This window comes from Peromyscus eremicus, chromosome 12, assembly GCF_949786415.1.
Source record: "Peromyscus eremicus chromosome 12, PerEre_H2_v1, whole genome shotgun sequence".
NCBI lineage: Eukaryota > Metazoa > Chordata > Mammalia > Rodentia > Cricetidae > Peromyscus > Peromyscus eremicus.
In genome coordinates this window covers 60,217,075-60,240,778 of record NC_081428.1, presented here as the reverse complement: position 1 = coordinate 60,240,778, position 23,704 = coordinate 60,217,075, and the positions used below count along the sequence as shown (strand labels likewise).

At 48.5% G+C, this 23,704-nt stretch overlaps 1 protein-coding gene across 1 annotated transcript in view; it reads right to left on the bottom strand.

Annotated features, from left to right (window-relative positions):
- Positions 1-23,704, bottom strand: part of Kalrn (kalirin RhoGEF kinase) — a 604,693-nt gene that overhangs the window by 41,744 nt on the left and 539,245 nt on the right. Inside the window, exons 37-45 of the mRNA XM_059277711.1 lie at positions 13,288-13,418; positions 8,246-8,312; positions 7,526-7,629; positions 7,306-7,375; positions 6,957-7,043; positions 5,769-5,861; positions 4,812-4,862; positions 3,907-3,984; positions 836-1,021 (exon numbers count right to left, since the gene is read on the bottom strand). Coding sequence (XP_059133694.1) covers positions 836-1,021; positions 3,907-3,984; positions 4,812-4,862; positions 5,769-5,861; positions 6,957-7,043; positions 7,306-7,375; positions 7,526-7,629; positions 8,246-8,312; positions 13,288-13,418 — 867 coding nt within the window. The remainder of the gene's footprint in view (positions 1-835; positions 1,022-3,906; positions 3,985-4,811; positions 4,863-5,768; positions 5,862-6,956; positions 7,044-7,305; positions 7,376-7,525; positions 7,630-8,245; positions 8,313-13,287; positions 13,419-23,704) is intronic.

Below are 23,704 nucleotides of genomic sequence, written 5' to 3'. Positions count from 1 at the left end.
GCTAAAACAAATCAGCAGCCTACTACTGTCCTTCAAAGTGGTTCTTTTAAAACGCACTTTTTTTCACTTGTATTTTTTTTTCACTTGTATTTTTACGTTTATATGGGTGTTTTGCCTGCATGTATATCTGTGCACATATTTGTGCTTGGTGCCTGTGGAGATCAGAAGAGGCCATCAGAACCCCTGGATCTGGAGTTACAGATGGTTGTGAGCCACTGTGTGGGTGCTGGGAACTGAACCCACCCCCTCTGGAAGAGCAGCCAGTGCTCTTAAGGGCTAAGATGTTTCTCCAGCTTCTCCTTCAAAGTTTTTAATTTCAGGAAAGGTTTCCAAGTTTTACTCTGGCTCTAAGAGTAAAGTCTCTAGCTTCTGTCTTTGGGTGAATGACATGACCAAGGAAACCTTCAGGATTATGCTGGAGACTAGCCCTGGGCCTGGCATTGCTTCTCATGGGGACCACCAGGTAGCTGAACCCCCATGATGTTCTCTGCCCCTTTGTGTAGTGGGTAGCCATTCCAGCTTTGGTCTGGAATTTCCAACCCCCATTGAGGCTTCGGTAACTATCACGCCTACAAGGCGGAGCCAAGGGAGGGCCCTGAAGACCCGAGATCGGGACGTGCCGCGCTCTCTTGGTTCCTGGACCCTGGACGGTGGAGGTTGACCGAGCAGAATTCTCCAGAGAACACCGCTGGACTATGATACACCTTCCCCAGACCCTGTGACCTACCTATCCCTTCATTTGTAAGTTGCGCCACTAATAAACTTTCCTTTGAACTATGTGGAGTGGCCTTAATGATTTCACCAATACCTTTGTGCCCTCACTGTCCCTCTTTACCTTGATGCTCCTTTTGAACATGTAGCCTGGGGTGAGGGACCCCTTTCGGAGCAGCTCACTGAAGATGACGATCTGTTCAAAGAGAAACACACGCCTCTCCTTGGTCCGGGACTGCATGCCAGCGTCCAGCTCAATCACATAAAATGTGTCTTGCTGCAGAAGCTTGCCCTGGGCGGTCAGGGTGCCCTGATGGAGACATGGGTCCAGGGAAGGTCGTGAAAAGCAGGGCAATGGAGTCAGCTCTCTTGGGCTACATGTTTCCTACCTCTGGGGGATGTGGACAATAGACCTGACACTCCAAGCCTTGGAACTCTAGCAAGACACTGAATTGGGATCCAGTGACTCATCTGGGGATAGACTATGGACATTTCCCTGTTTATATAAGGTTCCTAAAAGGGAAGGGCTTGGGTGATGGAGTCAACAAGAAATAATGGCCCCAAAAACAGCTAAAAAGGAATGGATGATCTTGGCTTTATCTTTTCTCCCTTTTTGAGACAAGATCTCACTGTGTAGCTTTCGATGGCCTGAAACTTACTAGGCAGACTAGGCTAGCCTTGAGCTCTCAGAGACTCACCTGCCTGTTTCCTGAGTGATGGGATTAAAGGTAGGCACCACCTTGCCTGCTTTTCTATTTTTTGTTAGTTTTGTTTCTTAATTAAAGAAGATTGGCGATGCTTGGACCTGGCAGTAGCCTGTCTTTCCTTGCAGCTTTGAGAATCTTCCTGCTTGGCTTCTTTGTAGCATGGGCCAAGGCCTACGGGCATTCTCATTGTTATGAACCTAGAACCAATTTGTGGCCAAGGAAAGTGATATAAACAGCATCTCAAATAACCTGATGATGTCAGTCCCTCCTATTGTTTAAGATAGGGGTATTCTAAAGTTTTTGTTTCTTGCTGAGATTGACAGGTGAAGTTGGGGTATATAGATCAGCTCTGATTTTTATAAGGCCAGAGATATTTCTCTGGATCCTGTGGTCCTTCTTAAAATGACTCTGGCTTTCAAGGTACATACTACCCAGTTGGGGGGTGGGAAAGCCTCATCTGGTTTGCCAGCCTGTAATCAGCATCCCAGAGACATTTTCAAAGAGAATGTGTCTATCTAGTAAGTAGGTCTTCACAGAGCCTATCAGGAAAGCCTCGCTATTTATCACTTATTTATTTAATTGCTCTGCAATAAGAAGACTCTGACATCTGGGATAGAGGTCAGAGGGTCTATGAAATCTGCTCTTTCTCAGGGACAACTTTGACCCTTTAGTGCAAATGTCATTCATGCCCTGCACGTGATGCCTTGTTCCAAGCATTCCTGGCACAGAGGTCATTTCTTCTTTTGTGTTGCTGAGAACACCTGCCCTTTGCTTGGACTGTGGCTGCTGACTGCCAAGGTCAGCAGGAGAACAGGCTTATCTCCACCTGGGCCAAAGTTAATATTAAGCCAGTGACCAGCTAGCCAGGAAAACTCTACACACTCCATGAGCATTACACAAGAACTCGATCGGGGGCACACGCAGCCTAAACTAAAGGGGAAAGCCACAAGATCTGAGAAGGAGACAATGAGGATGAGGGGCCCAAAGATGGAGGAGGCGTGTGCTCACTGTCTTTCCCCATCAGCTGAGGGAATGCAGAGCAGAGTCTCTGTGGCTTAATGATAAAAATACGGGACGATGGTGCTTGATTTACAAGAGAAAACTTTCCATTCCTGTATGTGGCTTTACATACACACACACACACACACACACACACACACACACACACACACACAGTCTCAGGTAGGTCAGACAGCACAAATAGATGCCCTCCTTCTACTCAGTGGTCACTTCCTGAAGGGACTCAGAGAAAGCTAGCCAAACTCCTATTCAGAAAACACCAAGATGTCTCGGTTGAAGAGTTAGAGGTAGCAGAGAACTTGATTTGCTTACAATAGCCTCAGACTTGGTCTAACACCCGGAAAGAAAAGTATAAAATCTTTCCAGGCTGACTAACAAGAAGCTACCCCTGAACTCAAGAGCACATGTGAGCCAAGTAGCTCAACGTATGCTAACATCTGACTGAGGCCTACCTTAGAGATCTGGGAATCCATGCAAACCTCCTCCCCCGGTTCCTATCATATCAAAGCACGGAACCCAGGCCGGGGCATGAAGGATGGACTGGAAGGGAGACAGCCCAGGAGAGACTAGAGGACAACCCAAACTGGGCTGTACTGTCTCCCACCTTCAGTGACACTTCAGCTGGCCTTCCTTCTGCACTTTATCTGGGCTAACCTGTGCTAACTTAGCAGGGCCGGGCTGGATAGAACCTCTTCCCTAATTATCTCAACTTCCAGGAATCCCTTTCCTCTAAGAAAGAATGATGAAATCTTAGACTTTGGGATTGCTGGGAAATAGGATTTTGAAAGGAGGGATTTGGACATGCACATAATATCACATCCAAAAGGGAAGGTGATGTGATTCCGGAAAATGCCATGGGAACCAGAAGATGCCACCAACAAGCTAAGGAGGAGACTGGGAGCAGATCCTTCCTCACAGTGCTCAGGCCTCAGACTGGTGAGTTCAAACCACCCAACATATAGTGCTCCGCTATGGCAGCTCTTCCAGACCAGTGTCATCTACTTCCCTCAAGACTCGGTTTCCTGGTCATGGGACAGAAATGTGCTGTGTGGTGTTTTAGGGCTTTAAACATTCACTGACCTAAAATCCAATCACTATATAGACGTCTAAAAAAGACCTCCCCCATGAAGAAGAGTTCGTTTCCCCGCCTGAGTTCCTGGTTTATCACCCATCCCACAGTGCCTCAGATCCTCACATTTCTTAATCAGGAGGAGGGAGGGAAGAGACTGTGGCTCAAACAGCCACAAGGAACTCTGTCCCTTTCCAATCCCCTTGGAATTCTGACCCCAGTTTGGCCAAAAGCTTTAGTTCGGCCTTATCCCTGAACTTCTTTCTGCAATGGTTCCATCTTCCAGATCTGTGAGCTGGAGAGGCAGTGGCAGTGGTGGGGTGCATAGCTTCAAAGGGAAGCGCCTCCACAGCCTGGCTCCTGTCTACAGGGGCTTTAGTGGTGCTCCTAAGGGCTCACCTCAAAGCCCTGCAAGCGTCCCAGATTCATCATGTCATTGCAGCGTTTGGGAACAAGGCACATTAACTCCACGGCTTTCTGTGGGAAAGAACACGTCACTCAGGATGGGGGAACAGCATTCTGTAGGAAGCTCACAAAATTCAGGGATGGGAGGAGGAGCTTATCTCTGCTAGTCCCTTTGTTTTCAGAAAGGGTGCGGTCCCCTCTGTTCACCCTCAGAGGACTGTGTGGCATTTTTAGATAGGAGAGGCTGGTATGAGCAAGGGGCTCCATGTCAGTAGTGACAACACACAGGGAAATGTTACCCGGCCCATCCTTTTTCTACCTCCTGCTTTTATCACAACCCCGCCCCCCCATTTTTTTTTTTTTTTAAACTTTTCTATGTGGCTTTCAGAATGCCCAAGCAACAGCTTAGCCTGGTTGTGGAAACACAGGAGGTTCTGACCTAAAATAACCTGCCAGAAATGGCTGCAACCTCTTTGGCTTAAAATAATCCCTATGGCAGCCCAAAGAAATCACTGGGGGGGAGGGGGGGGGCGGTAATCCGCACTGTGTGTTGGGGGATGGAAATGGAGTGATTTATGTGTTAGGGCCAAAAGGCACTTGAAGCCAGAGACAAAGTTGCATATTGAACCTTGCCAATTTTCCCCAGTGTCAAATGTCACTCTTGCCCACTATACCCAGCAAGAGCCCCAGACATCAGTGGGCTAGGCCCTGGGCTGGGTCCATGACAGGATTCTTGAGTTCTTAGAAACACTCTGCTCAGTAGCACCCGCCATTCCTCATGTTGCTGAGTAAGAGGGGAGAGGCTGGGACCCTGGACCTTCTGACCATCTTTTCCCTTTGGGGACAAGACACTCGCTACGGTCCCTAAGAAGAGCAAAGCATTACAAGCAGAAACCTACCTCGATGTCTGCACACTCCAGACCCGCCTTCTCACTGTATCGCAGGAAGTCCTGGCAAGGAAGGGCACGGGAGGGGTGAATCAGATAGTAACATAGCCAGAGAGCCATAAAAAAACAAAAAAAAAAAACCCACTTATCATAAAAATGCAACAGCACCCCGAAGACTTTCCTCCCCAGTGGAGGTGGCAATGGAGTGTAGCAGCTGGGAAATGAAATGACTGAGTCATGGTAGACAGAAAGACACCAAGAGAGACGCTAGAATATGACAAATGAGTCTGGGAGAAGGGACAGAGGAGGAAGGAAAGTGGGACCGTGACAAGACAGACAGGAGAAAGGGAAAGTCGAGTGTTTTCCACTTGACCTCTTCTTTCCAGATGAAAAAAAAAAAAATCAACTTGTTTAGCATATGATCAGGTCTTAGGGACCACGGAAGGTCTCCAGGGCCACCCTTTCCCTTCTATTCCATCCTCAGACCCTTGCTATTTTTGAGGGCTTTGCTGCTGTTTGTTTGAGATAGGGCCGCACTCCACATATTCATGGCTACATCCTCATGACCTTCTTGCCTCCGTGCCCTGAACGCTAGAGTACAGATGAGTGGTACCGTGCCCGGCTTACGCTTTAGTTTTCAAAGGCACTGAGTCAGTGGCCGTAACAAAGCCCAAGAAAGGGCTCAGGGTAGAGATAGAGTGTAGAGGTAGGGCCCTTGGCTCAGTGCCCCAGAGGAAAGATGGAAGAGAACATAAGAGAGGTGTGGGGGAAGAAAATAGAGAGAGAAAGACAAGTAGCAAGCAACCTTAAGGGCAGAAACAGGGCCATGCATGCTCTTCAGGCAGCAGGCTGAGGGAGCCACCAGCCGCTTTCCAGCCTGAAGGACAGTGGCACTCCCAAGCGCTGTGCCCATGGCTCCAGTCTGAGGAGACACTTCTCCGGCCTGGACCCAGGCCCCCAGCTTTTTACCTTGAGCAGCAACTGGTACTTTGTTATTCTTTGAATGGGCTTGATGAGAAAGTCGCTGAGGGTCAGCCTCTGATTGATCTCTTGTTTCACCTCCTGAAACACAAAGGTGCAAAGGGGTGAGTCTTCACGTTCTCCAGAAGAACTTGAGAATCTTCCAGCTACAACTGCCTACCCCACTGTTCACGTTAGGAGCTTGGCGTCACACAGCCCCAAGAAAGACCTCGCTTGGCTCCTGAGTTCTCACAGTGAGCACTGTCAGACCACGGTCCTCACCTCAGTCCTGGGGGGAAACCTGAAACAGGTACTGTGCTTTCTCTACCACCCCAGGGAAGAATCAGGTGAGGGCTTCCGCTCCGACACAACAGGCCTATAAGGATGGCCCTAAACCCTGCTCTCCAAACACTCAGGGTCCTTTCTAAAGGACGGTGTTGCCTCTTCACCAACAGACATGATTCTGCCAGGCTGGGGCATTCACACACTTGGAGGTGCTGGACATAGGAATGATTTTTAGAAACAAAGGATCTCAAGGCTTGTTGAGATGCTGTGGACGGGTCAAGTTCAACAGTGTGAGGGACCAGTTTTGATGCTAGCTACAGACCGAGAACAAGAGCTGACTATGAGGGGGCTGGAGAGACGGCTCAGCAGCGAAGAGCACTGGCTGCTCTTCCAGAGGACCCGGGTTCAATCCCCAGCACCCACATGGCAGCTCACAACTGTCTGCAACTCCAGTTCCAGGGGATCTGGTACCCTCACACAGACATACATGCAGGCAAAACACCAATTTGCACATAAAATAAAAATAAATACATTTTTAAAAAGCTGACTATGAAGTGACAGCAAGATCTTTAACCAGCAGAAAGGCAATTAGCCACAGTCCCAGGGGCAGGTGGGGAAGACTGTGGACACAATCGGCTTAGTGGTCTCGTGAGAAGAACAAGCGCTTCCACGGATAGTCTGTGACAGACTATTTCCATAACCGAGGCTTCCCAACAGTGTGTAGACAGAGCCGCCCCAGCTGCTCTTCAAGCGAAGGTGCATGTAGGGATGGAGCTAGGAGCTAACGGCTCTGTGGAGGCTGGTTTCTTGTCATGAAGGTCAATGGCGGGGGCACCCGTGGATGGAGGATCCGGGGCATGTCTCAATGTGGCTGTCTTGGCCTGAGTGCCTCAACCATAAGGAACAGCTCACCTCAAAGTAGGCATCGTATTCAGCCACGATGTACTCGGAACGAGGCTTGTTCTGGCAGTACCACACGTAAATGTGCAGCTTGCGCTCCTGGTGGGAAGAAACCGTGGCGATCAGGCATCCTGGCTTTCTGCTTCCCCCCTCCCCCACCCAGAGCCAAGGGCAGTTAAGGACGAGGCCTGGGCCACATGAAGGAAAGAACAGGGCTGTGAAATGGCTAAATGCTCTAAAAAACAAAACCAGAGCACTGGGAGACAGAGTGATCCCAAGGAGAGCCAAAGAGAGGAGGAATTATTTTAAAAAGAGTGTTTCAGCACCTGGAGAGATGGGAGACTGCCAGGCCGACACTCACATGCTTAATGAAGAGCTGGGCCAGTCTGTCTTGCTCTTGGATACATTTTTCCAGTTCAGCCAGGAAAAAACTAAAAGGAGAGAGGAGAGGGAAGTCACACTTCTTGGAGAGACATCATCTCTCAATGATGAAATCAATGACAGGAGGCCCCCGTTAAATACCCTGCTCAGGTCAGATGCAGGGGGCAGACGGCCCGCTCTCAGGGCATCACGGAACTTACTCTTTATGCCAGTCATAGATCTGGTGGATGTTTCCAAACACGATCTTGTCCTTTCCTCGCATATCCTCGGGGACCCCCTTCTCTTCTATTCTCTTCATGAAGCCCTGCACACCAGAGGCGACGTCAGCAGACGACTTTACAGTGTTCTGGGCCAAGCCCCATCCCTTAGCATCCATGTCAGCCCACACTCCACGTGTGGATCTGAGGACAGCACTGTGGTCGCTTCTCCCACTCAACCAGGCCCCCACCTCCCTCTAAATACATTAAAATATTTGTTTTGTCTTCCTTCCTCCCTCCCTCCCTCCCTCCCTCCCTCCCTCCCTCCCTCCCTCCCCTCCCTTCCCTTCCCTCCCTCCCTCCCTCCCCTCCCTTCCCTTCCCTCCCTCCCTCCCTCCCCTCCCTTCCCTTCCCTCCCTCCCTTCCTCTCTCTCCCTCCCTTTTTCGAGACAAAGTTTCTCTGTGTAACAGCTCTGACTGTCCTGGAACTCACTCTGTAGACCAGGCTGCCCTTGAACTCAGAGATCCACTTGCCTCTGCCTCCCAAGTGCCTCCCCCCCATTAAAATATTTCAAGAAGGAAATGAAAATCTGCCTCCACATTCTGTCTGAATTGTACCATTTTTATTTTCTGCAAATTCCCAGAAAGTCGAGCATGTACAGGTTAAAGCACCTGGGCCCAGGTCAGGCGAGCACAGGCACACCCACACTGCCATCTGCTTACCTCCACCACAATCCCCAGGTCCTTGACGTAGTCCTTCTCTGTCTGTACCAGCTCATTCAGGACAAACCTGAGCAAGAGATAAAGACAGTGAGGCTCCCATTCATTATTAAGCGAGAAATCTCCACAGTGCAGATCACAGGAACGTGATTTCAGAAAACTTAACACGGCACCACTGTAAAGAGCCTCACAGAGCACACTAGCAAGAGCCTTTAGCACACCTGGAGAATCACTGATGAGAATACAAAGCTAGAGAGGGCTGGCCCCAGGGGGTACAACAGTCAGGTGAGGGAGGGTGCCCCTTACTTTCCTCCCCTCCCCTCCCTTCCTCATGCTTCCTCTCCAAGACAAGGTCTCATATTTCCCAGGCTGGCCTCAAAGTCCCTATATAGCCAAAGATGATCGTGGTGAAGTTCTGAGTCTCCCGCCTTTACCTCCTGAGTGCTGGGATTAGAGATGTATACCACCACAGCTAGTTTTATGATTAGAGATGCATGCCACCACAGCCAGTTTTACGATTAGAGATGCATGCCACCACAGCCAGTTTTACACAGAGCTGGGCATTGAACTTGGCACTTTGTACATGCAAGGCAAGCACCCTATGAACCAAGCTCCACTCCACCACCCCTTGCAGACACACAGTGTAGAAAGGACTATAACCACTTTTTGCAAAACTGAATTAGGAAAGTGTTGAGACCAAGGGATCAACATGAGACTTTTATTCCTTCATTTCGGCTCCATTCTTCTCTTAGCAAGAGAAGAGAGTCATCTGTGTGTTAACCAGCCTTGAAAAGCTGCGGAGATATTGAGTCAAGCTTCTACAATACATCATCTGCAGTTATTCAGGAGTGTATCCATGGTAACTGGCCTGGAAAAAGCCTCAGTCAAGGCTAAAGAACCTAGGTTGGCTGCAGCCATTTCATGTTCGCAGCTTTGAATCCAGCATTCCCTACCCCAAGGCGTGGGACTGATAACAACAAGGGCATTTGCTTTCTTGGGTTCTCTGTGGATTAGTTCTATCTCCTAGAGCATTTATTATATACCAGTTACCCCATCTGGGTTTTTTTTCACACTTATAACAAGACAGGGATTGTAAAGTCCTATTATTTAAATACTGAGGTAGATGGGAAGGTTAGGGGACTTGTCCAAGTCTACAAAGTGAAGAACGGAGGAGGGATTTGAACCTAAGTGTTAAGAGCCCAAAGACGACCCTTTCCCAGTAGCCTACTGCCTAGGGAACAGCCCAGCCAGGCCTCTGGCATCCCTGAAGTCTCCACCTCAAATGCTACTTCCTTTCTTCAGTTCTGAGACTCAAACACTGTATAGAAGACACCACGGTTATGCACAGGCCCCAGAGGTCTGTGTTTACAGGAGTCAGAAAGAGTTTTGCCTAGAGGCACCCCAGTACAACTTTTGGCCCTACTGACAGAAGGGATGACATTCTGAGATGTCCAAGAGGAGTGGTGACTGTCACAATCCAGCAACTGTTCTAAACCCAAGAAGCAATTCATCTGACGTGCTTTCCTACAGAGCACAGAGAAGCCGCTGAATCCCGGGGGTCTGGGCCTCAGAGCAAAGAACACATGCTGGCTTTATCAGCGCGCTCAGAACTCCTAGCTGGTTCTCTTCCTCCAACACACAATCATGTGTTTCAGGCCACAGGAAGGAACTGGCAAGGACAAATAGAAGCCTTCAGAGGTATCTTTAGCATGGCCCAAGTTACTTCCTGGAATAGAGCCGCAAGAGAAAACCCACAGGAAAAAGGGAGTGGGAATTCGGGGTTGGGGCCCACCCTTCGGAGAGGAGGGCCAATGTTGTGCCACCAGGTACTGATATCTTTATCTTCAGGTGTTTGCTGACCAATGGAGGTTGTTGTCTTGGGTTTTGATAGTCTCTAGGAAGGGAATTTGCACTGGGTTCCCGTGAAGGGCCAGTGAAGTACCTGGGAGATGAGACATGATCAAAGAAGTCTAGCTGGTGTGGTGGGGAGCACATCTATCATCCCAGTGCTTGAGAGGCAGGAGAATCAAGAGTTTGAGGCCAGTCTGGGCTACATAACAAGACTCCTTCAGAAAACAAAACAAAACTAGATTGGTACACATGCTTTTCAAGGCACTGCATGATTAACTGCCAAATGAGTTGGAAATAACGCCATTTTTTTTCATGTCCAATCCCTATAGTACATGAATATTATTCTTTGGTCTACCTAAAATTCTTCCAGCTACAAATGGGCTTTATATTAGTTACTCTTCTTTTTGGTATCACAAATACCTGACGAAAGCAACTGACGAAGGGAGGAGGGGTTTATTTGGTACCCCCTTAAGGGGGTACACTCTACCATGGTGGGGGTTGAGGGGGAGACAGCGGGTCACACTGTAGCCATAGAGAGGAACTGCTATGGGACGTTCTGTGTGGCAGGTGTGTTGCTCTGATTGGTCAATGGATGGAACACTGATTGGCCAGTGGCTAGGCAGGAAGTATAGGCGGGACTAACAGAGAGGAGAAAAGAAAGAGCGGGAAGGCAGGAGACACTGCCAGCCGCCACGATGACAAACAGCATGTGAAGATGCCGGTAAGCCACGAGCCACGTGGCAAGGTATAGATTTATGGAAATGGATTAATTTAAGCTATAAGAACAGTTAGCAAGAAGCCTGCCACGGCCATACAGTTTGTAACCAATATAAGTCTCTGTGTTTACTTGGTTGGGTCTGAGTGGCTGTGGGACTGGCAGGTGAGAGAGATTTGTCCTGACTGTGGGCCAGACAGGAAAACTCTAGCTACAAGGAACATTGGTGTTCAGCCCAGTTGCCTCCTGGTTCCCTTCCGTTCAGTACAGGACCCCATCCCATGGGGTGGTGCCACGCATGCTCAGGGTCAGTCTTCCGGAAACGTCTTCACAGGCGTATCCAGAAGTGTGTTTCCCAGGGGATTCTCATCCAGTCAAGCCGACAGTGAAGACTGAGCATCCCCCTTTCACGCTGGTAGGGGATGGGTGGCCTTCCTTCTGCAGGGAATTCTGGGCTTTGGCACTGGCTGTGTCCACTGCCGAGGCACCGTTCCTCCATGGCGAGCCCGTTACCTCTTCCTGCTCTCTGTGCAAGCCCGGAAGAAGAGTTTCCAACCGCTGCACGGCCTCACCAGCAAGCTTGATTTTCTTCACTCTGTTCTAGTTTCTTTCTTCTCCAGCTTCCAAACTACCACGTAACTGATTTTGTTTGTCTGCTTTCTCCCATTAGAATGTAAACCTGCCACACGTGAAGACTTTCTGTTGTTCTTGTTTGTCTTACTCGTTGATTTATTCCCGCGGGTGGGGCAGAAGATGTGCTCAAAGGCATCTGGTGAGCGGATGCGCGGCTAAAACTTAAGGGCAGCGAGTCCACTCTGAGGGGCTTCCTCCTCCTGGACCAAGGACACCTGCTTCCATCTTCTCTCCAGGGAGCTCTCACTGAACTCCTCAGTGTCCTCCTGCCGTCCCGATTGAGCCTCCCAACCTCTAAACGTCCGCTTCTCGCCTCTTCCGGTATTTATAACTGAACACCGTTACATCTGCTCTTCCACGGTGCTCATGAAGCCCAGCAGGTTAGAATGAGGGCATAAACAGTAAGAGACACTCAACAGGTCGGTTCTCAAGGGAGCTCAGGGTTATGGGAAGGGGAGGGTTTGAGAAGACTCAGAAGAAAGAAGCGATGGGTACAGAGGACTAAAAAAGCAACAAACGTTTCTGGCTTGTTAGAACAAAAATCAAACAACATCTCATTTGGATGATGACGTAAGTGCTACTCAGGCCCACTTGTGTCGGAGAGACAATCGAAGACACTGGCTCTTCCAAGAACCACCGGTCACCTCACTGGCCGCTGTCCTGACATAAGCCGTGCTTCATCCTGACAAAGGACTGGAAGCAGTCCTGATGCTCCGCTCCCCCTCCCCCAACTAGTGTAACCACCACAGGAGAAGCTGGGGGACAGCACGTGCAGCGAGGCCCAGGAAACGTCACTTTGGAGATGGTAGCTCATTCACTCGGTTCTTGGGATCCTTGCGACCCTCAAAAGGTTCTGGGGGTAAACACGGGTATTAGTTTCCGTGACACTTGCCGCTCTTCACTACGCGGTGGCAGCCCCGCTTTGATACCCGGCTCTTGCTATGATGTGAGCCCTTCTGCTTCCAAGGCAACAAAGCCCCAAATGTTTACTCTGCAGATGTGCCAGCAGCACAAGGACTTGGCTTCAGTTATTTCTGCTCATTTTTCTGTCTGCGGCCTGGCTAACGGAGCGACGAATGTGAAGGAGAAGAGAAGACAGTCGGGGGGGGGGGGGGAACCTTCACATCTGCCTCGCCCGTTCTGAGCGCCACTCACAACCTGAGTTACTGGCAGATTGTTTCCAGACGACTCAATTCAAACTTCAGCTCTGGAGGAGTTCTGGTGTCCGGTGTGGTCTTCAATATCCAGGAGACTGACTCCGCATCACGGCAGAGAACTCAAACCTTACACAGCACGTGGGGTTTTTACGAGATGCGAACTGCATCTCCCCACTAGTCATTCAAAGTGAGAGGAGGTTCTTGCTCAGGGAAACCTAGAAACGGATACGAAGCCTTGGGAGAAGCAGCAGAAACGGGCCCCACCAGGCAGCTCAGTTCTCCTATGCTTCTCTTACCTACATTTGGGGAGCATCTCCTCAGACAACCTCCACCAGACTTCTGCCACAGGGGCTCTCTGAAGCTGCAGACCCGCAGTAACCATTCCCTGGTTCTCTGAATTCTACTTTTTTTCTTTCTTTCTTTTTCTCTTTGCATGTTTTACAATGTATTAGATCTTGGTGACAACCATACTTTGTCAATAACAGATATCTCACAGAATATACCCCCTGCCCAAGCTTCGTTAAGGCAGCGCCAAAGTGGCTTACTGATGATCACTGACATACTGTACAGATCTGGGCCATCTTCACTTAGAAAGGATGAGAGTAGTGGACAGACAGACAGATAGCACGGGCCTCCCTGGCCACTATGCAGCACACACATGCACCAGGGTGGGGTGGCGAGCCACTTACATTCTGCCTCTTAGAGCCTTGGCTTTCTGTTCTTCTTCCAGGTTTCTAGGAGGTGTGGGAGGGGTCATCCCCTCATTCAGGCAGCCTGCGGGGTCCTTCAAGCTCCCCCGGTAGGAGCCTCCTTCCAGAGTCTAAAAAGGAGAAGGATCGACAGTCGCAGGGTGAGCACTGGACAGTTACTTGCAAGCCCCGTGTCTCCCCAGTCTAGCCACAAGCAATACGAAAACCAGAAGCCAAAGGTGTTCTCTCTGAACCACACTGAAGCAGCGGGGAGATCAGAGACCTCCACCTTCCTGCAGCAGGGAGCTGCTGTCCGCAATCAGGGCACACCAGGCATCCGTGTGATCAGGGTACACCAGGCATCTGTATGCCGCCAACTGCCCAGACATAATGAAATTGTCATGGCGACTTATCTCTGGGTGAGGTCTCCAGCAGCAGAACTAACCATGGGGATTCTATACCAAATAAGGCATTGGAAAGGAAAACCATGTAGGACCACTTCATGCAAATTGATAAGCAGAGGGAAGTGATCGACCTAGTGGTGGAAATCATACTTTGTTACATTAACTGCAATACTTTGGAAGAAGGCAATGAGATTTAGTCAAGAAAGAGCCAACAGATGTAGCCTTTTCTAAAAACATCTTTGTTAAGGTTATTTACCAAGAGCATTCTTTCATTAATCCTTATTTCTGTTCACTAAGGTGCTACTTAATTAAGAAAAGTAAGTAAATGGATTAATATAGTGTTCTAGAAGCAGCGGGAAAAGGAACCTGAGGTCTAGCCCCAGGTCTGACAGATGTGGTGTACTCTTGCAGGGGACATGAAACTGTTCTGTGCATCCCTGGGTTTTCAGATCAGATTCTCCCTTTTAGCAAATTTCTAAGGGACAGAGATGACACTTGTACAAACTCCAGGAGAAGTTAAAAGTGCTCCACAGGTAAGTCTCCCTCTGTGGCTGGCACTGGTAACAGGAACACATTCAAGTTGTAACATACTCAAGTTGTAACTGGCAACAGTAACATACTCTTTGGGGCCAAAATAACACTTCAATGTATTAAGTTTATTTGCTTAATGTATGTTTAGGATACCATCGTATAAGTCTTTGAAGATTTTTTTTTAAATTAATTTTGACAGACTCACACACACACACACAATGAATTTTAGTTCTTTTCACTGCCTATTACCTGGTCTCATCCCCACCCCTTTCTCTAGTTGAAACTCATCTTCTCATCTCTGAGTGTGACTCACAAATAAATAGGGCTGTCTCATGAGCATGGGGGAGAGGTTATTTACTTAAGTATAAGCAACTTATCAGTCACTAAAGAAAGTGACATCTCCCCCACGTCACTGTTAATAGTTGTCAGACATGGGGGCTCACGAGTCCTTTCCCGTTTCATGATGAAATGTTGCTGGGTCCAATCTTGTACAGGTCTTGTCAGATAACCATAACTGCTTCGAATTCATGGGTGCAAGAGCAATACCATGTCTAGAAAACAACGTATTACAACATCCCACCCCATCTCCCAACCCTTCCATTCTTTCCAACTCTTCTTCTGCGGTGTTCCCGGAGCCTGAGAGCTGAGCTGTATGCCATGCAAGGACCTTGGGCGAAAAGACCACCCAATGACCCTGAGCATTTGGTTCTGGGGATTGGTAGAAGCAACGCAGAGAAACAGTAATCCTAGAGATCAAGGTCGAGGTGGGCATCTGTAACACAAGCACGGAAGACAAATGTCAACTACCCAAGGTGCCTGTCCACACCAGTCAGTCCCTATGGTTTCTAAAGGCTTCATTTAGCAGTCTTTGGAAACACCAGTCCTAAGACACGAGTCACAAAGGTCAAAAGGTGCCAACCACGAAGTGGTAGACTAAAAGGCTGTGGCCTGGTCTTCAACAGTCTCCACTTGGGAGCATCCATCACTAACTCTCTTAGCTGCTGTATTTCAACGGAAGCCAAACAGAGGCAGGAAAGAACATTCCAGAGAAAGGAAACAAGGCAAATGTGGTACCCAATAGGAGAAAAGATGGAGAACATTAAGACTTGAGTCTTCAAAACTTGATGTTGAACAGTGACATCAGCCTTCTCCCCCACTCCCCAGATTGATAAAGACTGTGCCAAGGGTCAAACACGAGTCTGTTGCCAACACTAGAATTCAAAGTACAGCGGGTGTCTTCCAGCTTGAGAGAGACAACTGTTTTCCACTTGACGTAAAGGTGTTTACAGAACAAGTAATCAACCGTGGAAGCTGTTATATATCCAGAGCAGCAGTATAGGCTAAAAATAAAGAAAGGTCGAGAAGGGTTTCGCTACATTTATAGATACAGGATTTGTAACCTGTTATTAAGGAAATTAGAATGTCTGGTGCGGAGGCTCGACAAGCCAGGGGACAGGCAGCTTTCCAGTGCATGTCCCCGGTGCCATCCCCAGAGACAGGCTCCAGCACAGATGGACCCAGCTGGTGATAGATCTGATTAGTATCTTTTACTTCCATCTCTCCCACCGTCCTGTTGTGGCCTTTGTTCTGTGGTCTGTTGGCTGGCGGGAAGGCGTATGCCAGGCCCAGCAAGCAGGCCTATACTACTGCCTCCAGGGTGCCTGGCACAACCAGCTTGGCGTGGCCCAATCTGTCTACAGAGCGAAGGGCCTCTGAGGAGCTCAGAGGGTCACAGAGGAACATCTGCCCTTCTCTCTTCACTTTGTGTGAGAAAGCAGCCCAGTTATCTCATGGGGAGAACTCGGGGGCAGTCAGCAGAGTGGCACCGTGAGAGGGAAGTCAAGGATCTGGCCTAGTTCTCATGATGGGCGGCCTGCCCGGAATGAGGGAGCCGGCTCTCTTGCGTATAGTAATCCCAGAGTGACCCCCCTATGAGAATTCAGCTGCCTGGGCTAGAGTTAGAGACAGGGATCCAGCCTGGGGCAACCAGGGTGACCTGTCATCAGTGCTGTGCCCAGGAGGAAAGAGCCAGTGGTTGCCAGTCTGTCTCCACAGTGCCCCACCCGTGGTTTAGGACCACAGCATCCAGCAGATAAAAGAAACGTGAACAAGGAAGGAGCAATTCAGGTTTCTACGGCTAGTCCAAGGTCAGGGGCTAGAAATGCAAAGGGGATTCAAATAGACAGCTTACAATGGAAGAAGGCGACTGTCCTGGTGAAACGCACATTCCCTGGTCACTGGGTCTTGGGTCACATGCCTTCCCTCTGCTCCTATAAGCACTCTTTCATTCCTCTGCACATTATCCATTACACAGCATTGTAATCAATGCCTTATTTGTATATAAAAAAAATCCAGCATCTACTGTTCATATGCTGAATACTTGAAAATGCTGGAGAAATGAGGATGGATGAGTCTCAGACCTCCATAACCTAACCCACATCGGGTGTCCTGACAGAAGGACCATGTAGGATAACAAAAGGGGCAGGTGTCCACAGTGGGAGGCAAAGAGCAGCGAAGGACTTTGTGGAAAAGGTGAAGCTCAGTGAAGCAATCCCTTGGTTTTCTGGGGGACTGCTCCAGACTCCCCCGGGATCCCCAAATCCAGGGATGCTCAGGTCCCTTATAAAATGGCTTTGAGTTTCTATAACCTATATTCATGCCCCATATAGTTAACTAATTTCTGCATTATATGTAGTCTAAAATATAATGTAAATACCATGTAATGATGGTTACACTGTCTTGCTTAGGGAACAGTGACAAGAAAAAAAAAGTCAATACATGTTTAGTGCAGATGCAATTTTCCACCTAAGATTTCTGACCTGAGCTTGGGTAAATCCATAGAAAAGGAATCCAGGGATATGAAGGACTGGCTATTCTGAGGTATTGAAAAAAAAAAAAAAAAAGGACGTCACTGGATATAGCAACAGGAGAACATTCCTGGCAGGGACTGCACTGTGAGAAAGGTCATGGAATGAGACCACGTGGGGAGAGCTGAAAACCTGTTGCAGGTAGAACTGGATGTGTGAGGGGAGGGACTGGCAGAAGATGGTGTGTGTGTGTGTGTGTGTGTGTGTGTTAATGAGTGTGTGTGTGTGTGCTACTGAGTGGGAGTGGGTGCCAGTGAGCGGGGTGGAGGGCTTGGGTGGTGAGTGGGCGCTAGAGAAGGAAGACACAAGGAGTAAGTCAGATCCTGGAGACACACAGATGAGCTCTTCAAGAGCGTGTCTGTGGCATTGAGCAGGAGAGCAACATTGGATTTCAGTTTTAGCAGGATCACTCAACATTCCAAAGAGCTTTTCATGCCACAGGAAAACGTCTCTGACTGAACAGCAAAGGAGAGTAGGATTTAAAACCTAAATACTATGATTACGTTATTGGCCAAGAGTCTGGAAGAAACACATGAAACACCCAGTGTATCCAGATGATGATCTCTGTTTAGACCCTTGTCATTGTCCCACTTTTTCCTGCATAAGCATAGAATGCCTTCATAACGTTGTTTCAAAAGGGAGAGCATCCCTTTGACAATCACATGGAGATGCCAAACTGACATCCAGGAGGGACTGACTGCAGCTGCGCAGGTGGGAGGGGGCTTTTCAGCATCAATCTTAGACCGTGGACTCTATAAAGAAGGCTCCATGCTGAGATTTCAAAGCTGGGTGCAGGGCAGGCCTCAAGGGACTATGCTGTGGCCTACTGAGTGGAGATCAAGGCTCATCCAAGGAGATAACAGGGTAGTCTCTGGCCTAGCACCACTCAGCATGCTAATATTATAGAAACTTCGTTGCCACACCCTTAGGATAGGCATTATATACTGGGTGGGAAGAAGTGGGGAGAGAGGGAACAAGCGGAAGTGGAAATAAAGCAAATGCTGGTTGGTGAGAGTAGAAAGAAAGGAAACTTTGGCCTGCTGTTGGTGGGAGTGAAGGATGGGATGCAGTTCCTAAAGAAATGAAAATGAGAACTACCATAAGATACAGCGCTCCAGCTGGGCATGGCGGTGTGCACCTTTAACACAGCACTCGGGAGGCAGAGACAGGTGGATCTCAGTGAGTTCGGGGCCAGCCTGGTCTACAAAGCAAGTTCCAGGACAGCCAGGGCTACACAGAGAAATCCTGTCTCAGAAACAAAAAACAAACAAACAAAACAAACCAAAAAAAAAAAAATTCTACCACTTGCCACATTTTGGATAAACTTGAAGAACATGATGCCAAATGAAATAAGCCAGACAAGGGAGAAGAATATCACACTATCTCTCTTATACAGGAAATCTTTTTGAAGAGTCAAGTTTACATGGAGTTAGAGAATGAAACAGAGGCTACCAGAGGAGGGAGGGGAGGGCGGGGGAGGGGCGGATGATAGAACTCAACAGTACCAGGGTACAGATGTGTGGCATAAATCGTTCTAAAGATATAACCCACACGCTGAAGGCTGCACTTAACATTATGTTACATATGTTCATCAAATAGATTTAGGAGTTCTTGTCACACAGAAAATAACCATGTGAAATAACAGCAATGTTAACTTGCCTCTCAGTATAGTGAACATTTTACTATACATACATACATGCATCCAGAACCTCATGTTGGAAAGCTTCATTTAGACATTAACGGACTTTTAAAGATTTGTAGACTATCCCCCCAACAAAAAGCATCAGTGCTAAGCCATTCTCACTAGGGTTGGCTACAGGGCATCTATCTACACAGTGAGAAAACTGAGGTGTGGGATTTCCAGGCAAATGAAACTGTAGGATGGTGATTTGCGGTTTTAAATTTTTGTTAGAATTCTAACTTTTCCTATTCTGAACCTTAGGAAGCCTTACCAGAAGGGTGCTAGACGACCCAGTTCCTGAAAACATATACCACCAGAATGGATATGACGGGGCCATTGCTTCATCTCCTCTAGATTCCGAGCTTGTGCTAACTCTACAGGACTCCTGACTGAACCGTTGATTGATGTAAAGGGATGGCAAAACCCAGACACAGACATAACCTGGCCTGAGCCACATTCTGCCACGAGGCTACCCTGAGGAGGTGAGTGCTCTCAAAGCAGGAGAGCCAGCGGGTAGTCTTGCTGAAGCCGACGTGTCCATTTCTCAGGCCACCAGGGAGACCAAACTAGAGCTACCACTGGCCAGCCCTGCTACCCTGGAGGTGAGGGATTATCAAGACACGTCCACCAGGCCGTGAGAGTGGAGTGAAGTGCTTGGGTGTGCCACCTATAACAAGCACTAAAAGGGGGCTTTCTTCCTGGAGGTTCAGTCCTGTGTACCAGGCAGCTGGCAGAACCCACAGGGCTCTAAGGCCACAGTAATAGACACTAGATTCTCACACGGCCAGGAAACTATGGCTCCTTAGACTTGTAGAATGAAAACAAATGGAATCATCTACTAAACTATTTCCCTGTAACAGTCACCCATCACCAATCTCCTGGCTGACAAGTACTAAGTTTCCACACACCCACACTAGGTCTTGGAAGCCAGAGACAACACAGTTCTTTTTTATTGCCCTGAGAGCTAACATCTGTAGATGCCTGCTTATCAGTGTGTGAAGTATGGCCATGCCTATGCAATCATCTTTACTCTCTTGAGATTAGAATCAGGCCAACAGATTCATCATCATCAGGAGGGGCCTAAGAGACCAAGTCACTTTCCCGAGTAGACAAGTCACTTCTCTGGGGCTCTGTTATCAGTAGAAGCACAGGACTGAAACCTTCACTTTCCAGTTCCTCACAAACTTGCTACCAGTTACAGGAACCATAGCTGCTAAAGAATAAAAAAGTCATAGCAAGACTCGCATGGGTGAATGGTGGTGCATACTTTTAATCCCAGCACTTAGGAGGCAGAGGCAGGCAGATCTCTGAGTTCAAGGCCAGCCTGGTCTACAGAGTGAGTTCCGGACAGCCAGGGCTACACAGAGAAACCCTGTCTTGAACGCAACCCCTCCTCCCCCGCAAAGACTAACATGGGGGAAAGCAGAAAAAGTGTTTCTTTCTGGCTCAGAGTTCAAGAGAACCCAGGAAAAGTAAGCTCTGCCCAGGGAGGTGTGGGCATGCTCTCATGGTAAACCAATACCCAGGCTATAGACAAAGCCAGCAAGGAAGAATTCTGAAGGGTCCATCATGCCCAGGACTTACTGGTGGAGACTCTCCAGGGATTTATCTACACTGGAGGCAAGCCTGTGAACCCTACTTGCATCCTCCAGTAGCAGCTTCTGGGCAGCTGATGTGGAACCAAGGTGTAACCATGACCAAAGGGCTGTACTGGTGCAGCCCTTGGACCTAGGGCATGGGAGATCTCAAAGCCCTCGGGTAGAGCTAGGGAGCCACATGAGTTCTAAGTGAATTTGATATCATTGTTTGAACAATTAATAGAGAAAAGCAGATAGGCTCTAGACCAAAATAAACTCTTGTAAAATGGAATCAGACTCAACTGGAAAGAGCTCTGTTGGTTCTTCCTCATACCACACTAAGATAACTTCCTCTAGGACCAGGTTCTGTCCTCTGGAGCAAGTGTCAGACCAACCTCTGATTCCCACAGCAGCACTTCAGGTATTAGAAGACAGCCTCCTCACATGCTTCTCCCCAAACCTTAGTTCCTTCAGCTGTCATTTAAATAATATGGATGGACCACGTGGTACTGGCCACTTCCTCCAGGGCCCTTCCCGTTCTTTTAAGAACATGCTAGATGACTGCATTTAGAAATGAATAGATTACTCACACATAGCTCATCAAGGTGTGGCCGAATGGCTTGGAGTTCAATGGCACCATTGGCTTTTGACCTGCACACTGGACTTTGACGGGACAAGTCTGTGACATTACTGTCGCCACACACTCTGAGAACTTTAACTGTACAAGTCTGTGAGACCACTGGCTACTCTGTCAGCCCCCTATGCTGCTGGGCTCCATCAAATTAACCCAGAACTTTTTATGGACTCTGAGACTCTTTCTTTAAAGTGAAAAGCTAATGAGGAACCAATGGGAATATACCTCAGAGGTAAAAATGCAACTTAAGTGTTCTCACACATGGCTGAAATAGCCTCCATTTACTGTTACTCTGTGGCTACACCACAGTGGGTTGCTCCATGGCTGTGCCACGGTGCTATGGGAAAGAAAGGAGGGGAAAAGAGAAAGAATCAAATTTTGGTGAGAGAATTCTAAGAAACCAAACCACTGCCTCCTCACTCATATGGGTTCGGTTTCTTACGTTACGCTAGAGACATCTCTGTGATTGCAGGCTCCGTGCAGATCTTCAAGAAGTATTTATTGGTGGGAGAAGCTAATGCTCTTCTTATGGTAAACTCACCACAGAAAGGTGTAGCTGTTTATTGAGAGCCAGTGACTGGGCCTATGAACTCTGACCTCACCCCATACTCCCTTTTCTCTGGGACATTTGCCTCTGTGGGGCATCTCAATAATTTTGCTCATGTCTCTAACACTGGACCCATAAACTGATCACATAAACCAGGGACCAACAGTGTGAAGACTAGCAATAGTGAGTAGCAGGGTAAAGGTCACCCCAAATAGAAGCAGATAGGAATTTTTGGAACAAGTGTCCATGAAGAACTTATTAGGTGTAAAGACTACTATATATTAACGGAAGAAAAAGTATACTAACTCAAATAACTTATGAGCGGGGGAGAAAAGTCACAAATGCAAACGTTCAGCTATTTTAACAGTAAGAACTGTCTCTGACAGCATGAAGCTGTGGGAACTGCAGTGAGACTTCGGAGGACATCTGGCCAGGACTAGTAAGGGAAGCCTTTGTGAGAGATGAGATTGGGTGGGACCCTGAAGGACTACTCCTATGCATTAGATAAGCAAAAATAAGAGGGAGAACATTCCAGAGAAATGGGGGGTGACAGGAACTCCGAAGAAGAAAAACAAGCGTATGACTTTGTAAAGTCAATGTAGTGTCCGCAAAATCCACAGGGAGAGATGGCAGGAAAGTGGACAGCCTCCCCAAAGCCACCACTTACAAATACCATTTGTTCTCTAGTCGCAACCATGAGGTGGGACAGCTGGCCTGAGAGAGGATGCTCCACGGTCCTCCAAGCCCCAGACCAAGTGGAGGGGGGTTGGTGGTGATGATTAACAAACCTTCCCAGCAGAAGTCCGGTGGAAGAATGGTAAGTTAGACAGAGGAGAATCGCAGTAAAAGCCAAAGATGCTTCAAACTGCTGTCCTGTTGCTTACACTCATAAAAATACGGGGCCAGAGGGACAGCCCCATCCGAGTGACCTGCCTGGGACGAGCATGAGCACACCACGGAAATCCTGAGCCAGCTCAGGCTAATTGCCCTTCCTTCTGGTACTATGATTGGCCCATAAGACAGTCATAGGCTAGACCAGTCGTTAGTGGCTTGTGTTTGTTTTCCCCATGTGACAGAGATACATTTTGACTCCCCTAATTTCTCGTGGCAAGGTTACTCACACATGCCCCTACTCTTTTATAATCAGTGGTCTAACTTCTAAGAGTTGGTAAACCACAAAGTCTCCAAACAAAATTGCCTGGTTCTTTAAAAAGCCCAATCCATATTCTGTCTCAGCAGCACATGACACTGGCTTCAGGGCTAGCCTGAGATACATCAGTCAGTGACTGAGGGCCACGTGTCTAGGGACCAGCTGGTCAGTTTCAGCGAGGCATCTTTATTTGCTCTGGAAACTCTCCACCTTTCATGCACCTCAACCCTAAAGGTCTTGCGGGTTCCCTATGTGGACCCCACATAAAGCTGACAGGACCCCTGGAGCATGGGTTTTTTTTTTTTTTTTAAGAAACCACCATTACATGAAATGATTCTACAGTAGGAGTAAGTGAAATGAGAACTCGGCTGACTGGTTTGAGGCCCTGGGAGCCACACGGAGGTGAGACGTGACCCACAATGGCCTCCAGGGTGCCCACTTACCAGCTTGCTTTTGACCAACTTTTCTATTGCACTGACAAGGTCGGCAGCAGTAGGTACTTCAGTGGCAGCCTGCCGGGCTGCTAGCAAAGAGGAGGACTGCAAGACAGTGGACAGCAAAGGAAAAGCAGATTAGCCAGAAATGAGGAACAGCAGTCAGGAAGCAAGCCAGACAGTCCGAAGCTGGAGCAGGCCAGGAAAGTACAGTTCTGGGTTCAGAGGACAGAGTCGACAGACGGAGGAGACAGGGGCAGGCAGCCGGGTATACGGAGGCCTCCATACCCCTTCTTAGGAATTCTGGTCAGTGGCAAAGTACGGGTGGGCCTGGTTCTCCTTAAGGGCTGAGGGGAGGGGTCGCTGAATCCCCCCAGGAAACCCACAGGCAAGGGCTATGCAGACTGATGGGGAACTGCTGTGAGGGAGATCAGGACTTCAGCCTTCTGTGGTAGCCCACTGCGGTTCCATGGTCTGGAAGGTATGGACTACTCCAGCCTCAAATGTGTGTGAAGGAGATAAAGTCCTTGTTTTGCTACAGCCTTAGCTGGGGATCATCACTATGTGTCGAGCAAGCTGGACACCTCTCCCC